Source organism: Lepidochelys kempii, chromosome 5 (assembly GCF_965140265.1).
Source record: "Lepidochelys kempii isolate rLepKem1 chromosome 5, rLepKem1.hap2, whole genome shotgun sequence".
Lineage (NCBI taxonomy): Eukaryota > Metazoa > Chordata > Testudines > Cheloniidae > Lepidochelys > Lepidochelys kempii.
Window position 1 is genome coordinate 30,325,584 of NC_133260.1, and position 13,464 is coordinate 30,339,047.

A 13,464-nucleotide genomic window follows, 5' to 3' on the forward strand; every position below is an offset into this window, starting at 1 on the left:
TTAAACCTGTACTAGCATGGAAGAGGATAAGGAGCTACTTTGGGCTGGAGTAGCCCTGCCCTGTCACACCTGCAAATGGTGCCAGGACTGGAGGAGGAGTTAAAAAGAGGTAATTCCACTCAGATGGGGAACCCTGGAATGGGAACAGACTGTTGAGCTTTTCCAGCCCAGGAGAGGGGACTGACAGCTTGCAGGGCCCCTGCCCTCCAAGAAGGAGGGTGCAGAAATCCTGAGTTGAAGGAGAAAAGAACTGGAGCCCAGTGAACTCTAAAGTAGATACTGATACTCCAAGGGCCCCTCTGAAGTAAGGGAGGTCCATATGCTGGAGGGAGCTGCTTTACCTTTCTCTTGTTTAACTCCTTTTGCTGGCTATGGGCTGTTTAGTGGCATCACTTGGGACACAGAGAAGGGATCAGACAGTCTCAAGGCCCCAGTAAGAAGGTGAGTGCTGACATGCTAAAAAGATGACCTGCGACACCTGTTGGGATGGGGGTGGAGTAATTGACTTGTGTGTGTGCACTCCCCATGTAGCCTAAAGGGGGTGCTCACCACAGAAAGATTTGTAACAGATGGAAAACTGGAACAAAGTACAGAGCTGCATACTCTTTGAATTTCTCCAACTTTGGTCTGGATTATAAAATACATGTTAATATCTGATATCCAAAAGGGGAAAAGAAAGATTGGACAATAAAAAAACCTTATGTTTATTTAGGAGCTATGTCTAAATTAATCCTCCTTCACCTTCTACTTAATAGCCAAATTTAAATTCAATTAAGAAGAAATGGAAGAATATCAGAAACAATATCTCCATTTAAAATAAATTTGATGAAATTTGAAGATGCATTTAGCCTTCATCTGTTGGTATTTCCAATAAAATGTGAGACTTAGAACACACAAAAACTATATAAATTATCAAGGTACTGGTTCCTCTCGTCCTGTAATCTTCAGAATTAATAATCCCACCAGTGTCATTGTATATTATGTTAAAAAAACTATATTAATTAAACATTAAGGTTGCAGAGTCAAACACTAAAAGTTAGGAAATGACAGAATTCGAATAATAGCATCATAGAAGTGTAGGACTGAAAGAGACCTCAATAGGCCATCTAGTCTACTCCCCTGCACTCAAGGCAGGTCTAAATAATAACTAAACCATTCCTGACAGGTGTTTGTCTAACCTGTGTTTAAAAATCTCCACTGATGGAGATTCCCCAGCCTCCCTAGGCAATTTGTTTCAGTGCTTAACTATCCTGACCACTGTTCCCTCTAAGCTGTGTGTGTGTACGTGCACACACACAGATGCTAAACCCCATGCGCACGGTGAAAACACCGTGCGCACAAAAATTTGCACAGAAGAAATTTTTTACGCAAATGGCCTGTCAAAAATTTGAGGGAACATTGATCCTGACAGTTAGGAAGTTTTTCCTAATGTCCAACCTAACCTTCTCTTGCTGCAATTTAAGCCCATTGTTTCTTGTCCTATCTTCAGAGAACAGTTTTCACCCTCCTCCTTGTAATAACCTTTTATGTACTTGAAAACTGTTATGACGTACGTACGTCCTGTCCCCCACCCAGTATTCTTTCTTCAGACTAAACAAACCCAATTTTTTCAATCTTTCCTCATAGGTCATTTTTTCTAGACCTTTAATCATTTTTGTTGCTCTTCTCTGCAAAATGGGAATAATAACATCTTACCTCACAGGGGCGTTAATATAAATTAATTAATGTTTGTGAAACACTCAAATGCTACAGTAACGAGTGCCATAGAACAGTCCCTGAGAAACTTAATAATTCTGTACTCATAACAGGGCTTGAATGATGTGCAATAATGCAGAATGGAGCCACAAACTGAATGATGAGAAAATGAAATATTGCATAGCTGCTCCTTCAGTGAGCACCATTCATCCTGTGCACTGAATGAAGGGGCCGCTTTAAAAAAAAATGTGAAAATGTAATTAAAGACTGTATCATAATGCATATGCACAAAGCAACCAAATTAAGATTTTAAGGTTACCTTAATTTTGTCATTGCTTTGCTGTTGGGTGCTTAACTTCACAACCTTGACATTCTTTTAATGCAGTTTTTGTATGTAATTTCCTAGGTTTAAAAAACCCCCTGAAAAAACAGAAATTCTATCATGTTAGCACCATATTTACACCCACTTGGTCCATCAGCAGGCTTGGAACCTTTAGATCTAAAGAAATCTCTGCTGCTTAATCTAACAGAGTAACTGGTAGAAGTAGTAGGTTGTCATTGTTTTATGTGGGTCAAGCACTAGTTAAATGAGGCACACGTTTGCCAGTGGATTTCACAGGTATTTATTGACAGCAGAGGAATGCTGACATTTAAGGAGCCTTGTTCTGTTCAAGAGTTTGAGGGCAGCATACTTTAAGAGTTGTAGGCTCTTCGTCCTTGGCCTTCCATTATGTTTTTGTCCCAGTCTTTGTCCTCCACCCCCACCGCACTTTGGCTCCTCATCTAAGTCTCATTCCCCTTCCACCAGCCCCCTTGATTCTGTGTCCCGGTCCCCTGGTTTAGGGTCCCATTCTTCTCCCAACTGCTGCCTCTTGGTTCACAGTTTCAGTCCCTCCCTGGTTTCTCATCCCACTTCCCCCTCTACCTACCCCCGCCTAAGTCTCCACCATGGCACCATACCCCAGTTTACCTCCTCCTCTACATTCCAGTCCTCCTCCTCCTTGCTGCCTAGGCTCCAGCAGTTAGAACACAGGACAGACAGCCTTCCTGCTTTCACTTCCTGTGCTTGATGCCCCAAGAAGCCCCTGGTATTGTGAATAGTTCTCTGAAAACATTCAGTCAATGTGCAGCAGCAGTCAAAAAAACTAACAAAATGTTGGGAATAATTAGGAAAGGGATAGATAATAAGACAAAGTATCATGTTGCCTATATATAAATTCATAGTATGCCCACATCTTGAATACTGTGTGCAGATCTGGTTGCCGCATTTCAAAAAAGATATATTGAAATTAGTAAAGGTACAGAAAAGGGCACAAAAATGATTAGGGGCATGGAACAGCTTTCATATGAGGAGAGATTAATAAGACTGGGACTTTTCAGCTTAAAAATGAGACAACTAAGAAGGGATATGATAGAGGTCTATAAAATCATGACTGGTATGGAGACAGTAAATAAGGAAGTGTTATTTACTCCTTCTCATAACAGAAGACCTAGGGATCACCAAATGAAATTAATAGGCTGCAGGTTTAAAACGAACAAAAGGAAGTATTTCTTCACACAGTACAGTCAACCTGTGGAACTCTTTGTCAGAGGATGTTGTGAAGGCCAAGACTATAGCTGGTTTCAAAAAATAACTAGATAAGTTCATGGAGGATGGGTCCATCAATAGCTATTAGCCAGGATGGGCAGGGATGCAAAACCATGCTCAGAAGTGTCCCTAGCCTCTGTTTGCCAGAAGCAGGGAAAGGGTGACAGAGGATGGATCACTTGAGGATTACTTGTTCTGTTCATTCTCTCTGGGGCACCTGCCATTGGCCACTGTCAGAAGACAGGATACTGAGCTAAATGGACCATTGGTTTGACCCAGTATGGCCATTCTTATATTCTTATATTGCAAAGAAATTCCTGTTCATCCCTGTTTGGATTATGCCCCATGCAAATAGAATCTTCAGAGAATTTAGCTGCCAAACTCTAAAAGGTCTCTACTGAACATGTGCAAATTAAGATTTTCAGAGGCTCAAAACTTGGCCAAGTTCAGGGAGATTTTCACAGGAATGGCAATAGGCACATCCCTAACATCAGCATGACCCCCCACTTCCTGGCCAAATTACAAGTCTCTGTTCTGAAGTAGGGAGGTGCTAGAGCTTCTCAACAAAAGAGTTGTAAGAATTTTTTTAACATGGCAGAAAACAATGTATTCTTCCCTCATTTTGTTCTGAGAATTGTCTGAACTATTTTTACTGAAGTTTTCATTAAACAGAATCACACTGAGGCAGACACCTAGTGTGGAAAATTTCTGTTCAAACACTTAACATTTGGCAAAGCTTTAAGTGACTGAAAACAGGTTTGTTCTTACAATGGACAGTGTCGGGAAACCTGACTATAGATGTCATTGCCTGTACTACCTATAATAGGTATAACATGGATTTGTACGTTTGGAAAAGTCTGTAACTGAACACTGAAATAGTTGTAAGATTGTTTTTCCTTGAAGTACCTGCTACCTGTTACAAAAGACCACTCATTGTTAAATAAGATATTTATGGTTGTTTTCAGTTCTTAGAGTGGAATCCTAAAATGAAAATAATGAAAAAATTATTGAAAAATAATATAGTTATATTTCTTTTTGTTTGTTTAGAATATGCCACTCTCCAGAATGTGATAAAAGGTCTAAGACAAACAATTGAAAATCAGTGTAACCTGAGAGGTAAAAAAAACAAACACAAAATCCTGTAAAGTATATTGCATTATATTTTAGAACAAATATGCATCTACTGAATAAACAAGGAGATTCCTAATTCACATGTAATCCTTTTGTTAGGCCAATCTTTAACTGCCAATCAGAAAACACAACAAAATTAAATTTAAAAAGAAACAAACCTATCATTTCATATGTACCTAAGTTTAAGTGTGTGATACACAATAAAGGTCTTTTCCTGCAGTTCTACACATACAAAAATTGCTTTATCTTCAATGGGAGTTTTGCCTGAATGAGGATTTATATCCTGAATTTGTGGTTTGTTTTTTATTTCTTAGCAGTGCAAGAAATCTTGCAAGAAATCAAGGTAGTGTAAATCACTTTTTTTAAGTGCTCTGTAATCCAGCAAAGCACTTAATCATGTGCTTACACATGCATTAGTGCTTTCCTGGGTCAAGGAAGCCTAGGCTTTAGTTTGATAATGTTCTTAAAATGCAGCTATCATCCAGAAATACTTTGATCTAGGTAGTTATTATTAGATATTATTTTGAAATTAAATGATAAATATATTTGTAATGTTTTGTCTTATTTTTGATACACATCATAATTAGAAGCAGACGGTTATACTCATAAAGATGTTGATTTCTGTGAAATCTCTGCTTCTTCTGAATTGTTACTTGTGAAATTCACCCTTTATGAAGGGCCAGCAGAAACTATGTTCTTGTTAAGTGCTCCTTGAGCCTGTGCATTTAAGTGGTACTTAGGCCTTGTGCTGGGAAGTGAATTTTCCCTAGAATGAATGCCATCTCTCTTTCACTTATTAGTTTCACATTAATAAAAGTATGATATCCAGTTCTAATCAGCTCATCTTGTATTCTGTCAGTTTGCCCAATATTTTGCATTTACAGGTTTAAACTTTGCTTAGTTCTAATTATCTGCTATTGGCTTATAAACCATCTATTCTATGTTAGTACGTCTGAATTGTTCAATACGGTTTTTAATTTTTCTGTGATATTGACAGTCTTAGAGACATTTCCTCCATGCTTTTTTCTCCTTGTGTTTACTTCATGCCCTCTCCCCATATTTACCCTACAACTTTGTTTATCTCTAGAACCTTGATATCATCTGCTATGCCCATTCCAAATACTCCCCCAGCTTCTCATAATGCTAATAAAATATTACACCCCTTCAGGAAAATGCTGATAGAATGTATATCATGTAAATAGACTCCCTGAGGGAGTACTTCTGCTGTCCTTCAGAAATGGTGATTTCTTTCACCCATTTTAGAAATCCTCCTTGTGCTGTTTTAACTAAGACATCCTGCCTAGTTCATTTACTGGACAGTGTCAATCTTGAAGAATAGAATGCAGTGAGAGAAAATTGTCCAAATTTGAATTTTTGCCAGTCATACATTAATGTCACAAATTTTACTACATGTGCATAGTCTTAAAAATGATTGTGTGTGTGTATTGAGTTTCTTAGTTTCTTTCTGTGTACTATTTTTATGGAAAGATTTTTTTTGAAAAAAGACTCCACAGTTTTCAAATGTCCTTGTAGTCTTAGTCTCTGGTCTCCAGTTTGATGACCTTGATTTGTTTCCAGTATCAACTTTTAGCAACAAAAATGTCTACAAGTATGAAACCAAAAGCTAGAGAAAAGTATTAGCAGATGATTCAGATCTAACAACCCCTGCCTTCTAAAAGAACATGACCATCCAAATTTGTGAATTTTTGAATACATAACTCATAATGCAGCGTTTTATGTTGATGACAGCTAAGCAAAATAGATTAAAATATACATATATTATATATATTAAAAAGCTAAGAGTCTGCTCAACGCACATCAACTAATAAGAAAGGATCAAATCCTGCAAGACACTGCGCCATCTAATTTCCATGGGAGTCAGACATTTAAACACCTTTGAGGATCTGGGCCTCTGAGTGTCTCCTGTCAGCTACTGAGCAACCTCAACTCACATTAGCCTCTATGGGAGCTATGAGCATTCAGCATGTAAAAGGAGGTGCTCTGCACCTCTGCCCTGTTCCTCCATAATTCCTACTGAAATCCATGGGAATTTTGTGTGGGAAACAGCCTTAGGACTGGTGTCTTAAAGGGCTTTCATTACCCAAGTGAAAGTGATTCAGCTCCTCTTATTGAAGCTTTACTGTCCCATTTACCATCTGTCTGGGAGGTAGGTTGGCCCTCTTTTTAACAAATGAGCAAGGACTCTAAAGTACTGATTCTCATTTGTTCTAAAGCCACTTTACACCACTCCAGCAGTGTAAAGGACCTTAAAAGGGTGTATATATAATTTACTCCCACTTTATGGCTCCTTTACACTGGTGTAAAGTGGCAATAGTATCTATGAGAATCAGCCTTAAATAAAAAGAAAAGGAGTACTTGTGGCACCTTAGAGACTAACAAATTTATTTGAGCATAAGCTTTCGTGAGCTACAGATCACTTCATCAGGTGCATGCAGTGGAAAATACAGTAGGGGGATTTTATACAACAGAGAACATGAAACAATGGGTATTACCATACATACTGTAACGGGAGTGATCAGGTAAGATGAGCTATTACCAGCAGGAGAGAGGGGGAGAAAAAAAAAAAAGAAAAAAAAACCCTTTTGTAGTGATAATCAAGGTGGGCCATTTCCAGCAGTTGACAAGAACGTGTGAGGAACAGTATGGGGGGAAAATAAACATGGGGAAATAGTTTTACTTTGTGTAATGACACATCCACTCCCAGTCTTTATTCAAGCCTAACTTAATGGTGTCCAGTTTGCAATTAATTCCAATTCAGCAGTCTCTCGTTGGAGTCTGTTTCTGAAGTTTTTTGTTGTTGTAATATTGCCACTTTTAGGTCTGTAATCGAGTGACCAGAGAGATTGAAGTGTTCTCCGACTGGTTTTTGAATGTTATAATTCTTGATGTCTGATTTGTGTCTATTTATTCTTTTACGTAGAGATTGTCCGGTTTGGCCAATGTACATGGCAGAGGGGCATTGCTGGCACATGATGGCATATATGACATTGGTAGATGTGCAGGTGAACTAGCCTCTGATAGTGTGGCTGATGTGATTAGACCCTATGATGGTGTCCCCTGAATAGATATGTGGACACAGTTGGCAACGGGCTTTGTTGCAAGGATAGGTTCCTGGGTTAGTGTTTTTGGTGTGTGGTTGCTGGTGAGTATTTGCTTCAGGTTGGGGGGCTGTCTGTAAGCAAGGACTGGACTGTCTCCCAGGATCTGTGAGAATGATGGGTCGTCCTTCAGGATAGGTTGTAGATCCTTGATGATGCGTTGTAGATCCTTGATGATGCGTCGGAGAGGTTTTAGTTGGGGGCTGAAGGTGATGGCTAGTGACGTTCTGTTATTTTCTTTGTTGGGCCTGTCCTGTAGTAGGTAACTTCTGGGTACTCTTCTGGCTGTGTCAATCTGTTTTTTTACTTCAGCAGGTGGGTATTGTAGTTGTAAGAACGCTTGATAGAGATCGTGTAGGTGTTTGTCTCTGTCTGAGGGGTTGGAGCAAATGAGGTGGTATCGTAGAAGCCTTAAATAAGAATCAGGTATCTTCTGAGATTCACTGACCGGATATAATCTCAAAGCCTTGGTGGCTATCACTAAATTCTTTCTAGGAATTAAGACACTATCCTTAGCTAAGAGATTTGCTGTCTAATTAAAGGCAGACTGAGGGCCAGAGTCCTATTTTGTAAAATGTTCTCTAAGGCTCTAGGATCTGATTGCCCCCAGCAAAAGACATGTTAATTAGCTATCAGGTTTTTCTAATCTTCTGTCATACAGTTCCCACTATAACATCTTTATCCATAAAAATAAGTGTTAACATCCAGAGGCAATGAAACATCTTAGAAGGGCATGACATTTTAGTAAGGTTTGTTTTGCCAAATAAAGTTTAGAAGTCCTTTCAACTTGGCAAGTGTTCACTAATTCCATCAAAAGGGATTAATTCAACAAGATTTACTCAATACTGCTGAAATAAATAAGGCTTAATAACATAATGAACTATTAAATCCATATAAATTATAAGGCTTGAACTCATAAAGTGGACCTAGAAGATCGCTGAATTGATTAATAGGTGATTATAGGGTCTAGAATTTCTGGCAAAATAACATGTATCATCCGTATGAAGAGTCAGTTTGTTATTTCTCTTGCCTGTTGAAACTCTATGAAAATCCTTTGCCTGTATTAGGTTTTTAATAATGGTTTGTTCATAAATCCAATGATACGGGGCATAGACAATCTGAGTTGTGATTTTCCCCAGCCTAAAAAATACTACTGAAAATATTGGGGGAAAAACAAGGTTTTCTGAGGTGAAATATAAATCGCTTACACTATATGATTCACTTCAGAAGCAATCCCTAAGACACAAAAAGGAACACATACTATTCAAAATGCAAAGATTGCATTTCTATAAGTAAAACAAAAGTATGCTATAACTGAGTCCCTAGCCAACTAAGTAGTTAGGCCAATCACTCTTTTGTGTCTGTCCTTAAACATTACTATACTTTTACCAAAATAATTTGCTCTTTCAGCACCTATGCTACTAAGTTTGAAACAAATTTGTTCAAATGGAAAGGTACCATGCACAAGTTCTGAATTTTTCAGTTTTGCCTTTGTGTGGTTCCCGTTCTTTGTTGTTAAGCAAATGAAGCCAGATTTCCAGAGACTGTAATAATAGTGTTCTTTGCCCAGTGGTTCTCAAACTTTTGTACTGGTGACCCCTTCACATAGCAAGCCTCTGAGAGCGACCTCCCTTATATAAAAAAAGTGTTTTTAGTTTATATTTAACACCATTATAAATGCAGGAAACAAAGCAAGGTTTGGGGTGGAGGCTGACAGCTCGCGACCCCCCATGTAATAACCTCATGACCCACTGAGGGGTCATCCCAGTTTGAGATCCTCTGCCTTAGCCTCTCATCTGTCAACTCTCTCCAAAATTTCCAATTGTTTTTGCAAGTTTATTCCTTCTTTGTAGAATCCTTTGTTCTGCAGAATGTGTGCTGTATTTTGATCAAAAACCTCTTCTGTTTCATAAAATGTCAACAGACTTACAGTAGTTGGATGCAAGTGTAGAGACACAATATTACTGAGAGTTCCAACAACAGTTATTGGGAAACTCAGTAGTAATCTCCCCTTTTTCAACCAACCAACCACCCACAAAGTTGATGATGGTTGCAGAATTTCTGAACTTCCGCACTGTGCTTTAGGATTGTGTTAGGTGTTACTTCTTTCTCAAGAAGGTTTAAATATTTTGCTGAACATTCATACCTCAGAAGTTTAGGACAATTGTATCTGAGAGGTTCCTTCATTATTTTAATTTTATTTTGTTGTCTGAGCAAATGGCAAAGAGCTTCATGTCGTACTTTTGTTTGTATTCTTGGATGGCATACTCTGCAATTTGGACAATATTCTGCAGTTTTCATTTTAGATGTAGTAGAAACAATAATGTTACATATGAATGCATTTTTCCCTTTATGGATGGTTGAAACCATTGTTGGGTCATTTCCCATATTTGACCAAACTTCCTGTATTAATGTCAATGTTGAGTCTTTTAGTTTTCCATTTACTATTTCTTCTAGTTTTTCACCTGCAGCATACAGTAGCAGACCTGTGAGTTCACATCTGTCAGGAGGAATACATTCAGGGTGAAATGCTTCAACCATTTCTTTATACTACTCATTTTGTGCTATGTCGAAAGCAATGTTTCATAAAAGTGGGTTGCAATTTTCTTTTCTAGTTCAAGTCTTTTCCTTTCTGTTTCCATAGGTGTCCACTAATTGTGTGTTCCTCATTTGCTGCAAACCCAACCTGAGACATATACAGTCTGATTTTCAGAAATTCTGAGCACTCATGATTAAGGCTACAATTTTGTCATTGAGGTCATGGAAGTCATGGAATCCATGAGTTCCAGAGACCGCTGTGACTTCCTTCCCACAGTGGCTGGGAGCTGCAGATTCTCCCCGCTGCCCACTGTGGCCAGGAGATGTGGGGGCCCCCCAGAGCTCCTAGCCACCACGTGTGGTAGGGATACCCCGCAGCCCTCGGCCACCACGGGCAACAGGGGCTCCCGGAAGGTCCAAGCCACCGCAGGCACCAGGAGACCCCACAGCTCCCGGCCTCCACAAGAGGCAGGGGGGACCCTGCAGTTCCCAGCCACTGTAGTCAGCAGGGGGGACCTGGGAGCTCCCAGCTGTGGGCAGCAGGGGGACCCCGGAGCTCCGAGCCACAGGCGGGGAGACCCTTTAGCTCCGAGCCTCCATGGGTGGTGGGGGGCCCTGGAACTGCCCAGCCGTCACTGGGGACTCTGCAGCTCCCAATTTTCTCATGGATATTTTTAGTAAAAGTGACGGACATGTCACGGGCTTCCGTGAAGTTTTCTTTATTGCCCGTGATCTGTCTGTGACTTTTACTAAAAATATCCATGAGAAAATCTTAGCCATACTCATGATTGCAACTGAACTCGAGGGAACTGCAGATGCTCAGCACCTCTGAAAAATCAGGTCCTGGATGCTTCAAGGCACCCAAAGTTAGTGGGCACTCTCTGTACCTTAGTTTTTCATCTGTAAAACTGGGATAATAATACTTCTCTACCTCACAGGGGTGTTGTGATGATAAATTGATTAATTTTTGAGAGGCTCTGAGATGGAAAACTGTGAGGAAGTTTATAATTCTGTATTCAGTGCAGGATTTGGATGGAGTTTAGTAAGTAAAGAATGAGGCCACACATTGAATAAGGCGGGTAAAAAGAAAGCTTGAACAGTTGCTTCAGTTCACTCAGTCCAGTCCAGTCTGTGCACTAAATGACACAAAAATAGGATGAGCACGTGTAATTAATGTTTGTAAATGAATATGTACAAGGGGGCAAAAATAAGGTTACATGGACAACCTTAATTCTGGTATTTCCTAAATGTTGAGTACTTAACTTTGCAACCTTAAAAATGTTCTTTTAATAGTTAATTTTTATATGATTTAATACAGCAGCACCCCAGAGGCCACACTCAGTACTGGGGTCCCACTGTGCTAAGTGCTGTACAAACATCTGTAAAGACTTCATTCCTGATCCAAAGATTTTAGCATCTAAAATTCTGATCAACTAAATCAATTATTATAAGGTTCTTCCAAATTAATAAGACTGAGACAAATACTATAAATAAACAATAATCGTGCTTTTAAAAGAGTTTTAAAATGTATTAGAAACCACAAAGATGTAATAAAAGGGTGTGGTAATGGAATCTACTACTAAATAAGAAGTTTTATTTTAAGGTTCAGATGGATAATAAAAATACATACAAAAGTATTTCCTTATTCTGACTGTTGTTCAAAAAAATGAAATCTCATCAATTCCATCTGATGCAATATTTTATTTATACAGATGAAAATGAAAGGCTGAAGAATAATACCCGTCTCTTGGAAGAGAAATTAAAGGTTCATGAACAGGTGAGACATGACTGGGCAGTCTGTATTCAAAGCAATAGGGCTTATATATCTATATTTCCCTTGACTGGAGCATCTCAAGCAATGGTTTACAGGTTTTCATGTTCTCAGGGGCATGGTATTGAACTTTGGGGAAATTCTATGGCCTCTGTTATATGGCAGGTCAGACTAGGTGATCACAATGATCCCTTTTGACTTTGGAATCTATGAATCATTCCTGAAAGGGCTGTGGCTGAACTGAATTATTCTTTTAATTTATCTTATTATTGCTTTTCTGAAGCGGATCTTGCACATAAAAACAGATGAGCAGCTGTTTAAAGGTCAGATCAGTACAGATAAGAGGTGATGTTTTGGAGAGCCAGGGTAGGTCTTGTAAGGTGCTGAGCACTCTGGCTCAGTCCAGCAAAGTACTTAAATATGTGCTTTCCTTTAAAGGCACTTAACTTTAAATTCAAATACTCACATGTTTAAATTTACAGGAATATAAGAATCAAATTGACAAACTTGTGACAGAAATTAAAAACAAAGAGGAAGAATACAAAATGGAATTAACAAAGGTTCATTGTGACATGAGCAGAAAATGTAAGTTTTCTGAATGCTGCACTAAGTTTTAATGATGCTGAGATATGACATATCCAAATCAAAATCACCAGCTGTTTATATATGTTCTGTATCTCTTTTTCACTGTTTCATATTGTTCAGGAAACTTATAGGTAGCACATTTTGTACCTATTTGAGACCTTTTTGTAGATAATTTAAAAGCAAAGTTTCTATAGACGTCTAAGACCCTCTGAAAAGATATTCCTGCCTACAATAAGGGATAAGGGTGAGTTCCACTTAACAGATTATATTTATTTGTTTAATTTGAAATGTATTACTTGTAAAATATTGAACTCTGTGTGTGTGTGTGCGTGTATACATGTAACCCTTCTGCCCATCAGAGTTGGCAGCAACAAAGGCTGGGTTCAATATCTAGGGGTTCCATTCCAATAACACAATGCAAAATCGACTTGAGCCCCCACCCAGTGACCTGAGACAAATATATACCACCCCCGCTGGGTGCCTCTAAGAGGCAATACTTCCCCTCTCGCAAGCACAGAGTCTGAGTGTAGCAAAAAGCCTTTTAATAACAGAGAGAAACAATGTGCCATTATATTGGGGAAACACCTCCAACAGGATTCATAACACAACCCATGAGCAAAAACCCACCCCAAGCAAATTGGACCATGTCCTTTCCCTTTGATTCTTGAGTCCAGCAACCCAAGGGACACTCAAGTCCCAAAAGTCCAACAACCCAAAAGTCTGCCCCTAGTCAGTGCAGCCCCAGAGTTCAGAAGTTTATCTGCAGAGTTTTACCTCCCAACCTGGGTGGGGATGAAGAGCTAAGGGGCACCTTACGTGGTCGGAAGCCGATTGCCCCACCTCTCTATGGGGCTCTGCTCCACTCTACCAGCCATCCCACGAATCGCTTTGCTCTGCCAGCCATCCTGTGAGCTGCTCCGCTCCACAAGCCACTCTGCTCTGCCAGCTGTCCCATGAGCCGCTCCAGTTGTCCAAAGAACTGCTCCACAATATATCTTCAGGGCCCCTCCCCACTTAACACAACAATCAGTGATTTC

General features: G+C 39.4%; 1 protein-coding gene across 1 annotated transcript in view; it reads left to right on the top strand.

The window, feature by feature from the left end:
• The window catches only part of CCDC152 (coiled-coil domain containing 152), a 32,465-nt gene that overhangs the window by 5,582 nt on the left and 13,419 nt on the right, over positions 1-13,464 (top strand). Inside the window, exons 3-5 of the mRNA XM_073343863.1 lie at positions 4,331-4,399; positions 11,784-11,848; positions 12,325-12,427. Coding sequence (XP_073199964.1) covers positions 4,331-4,399; positions 11,784-11,848; positions 12,325-12,427 — 237 coding nt within the window. The remainder of the gene's footprint in view (positions 1-4,330; positions 4,400-11,783; positions 11,849-12,324; positions 12,428-13,464) is intronic.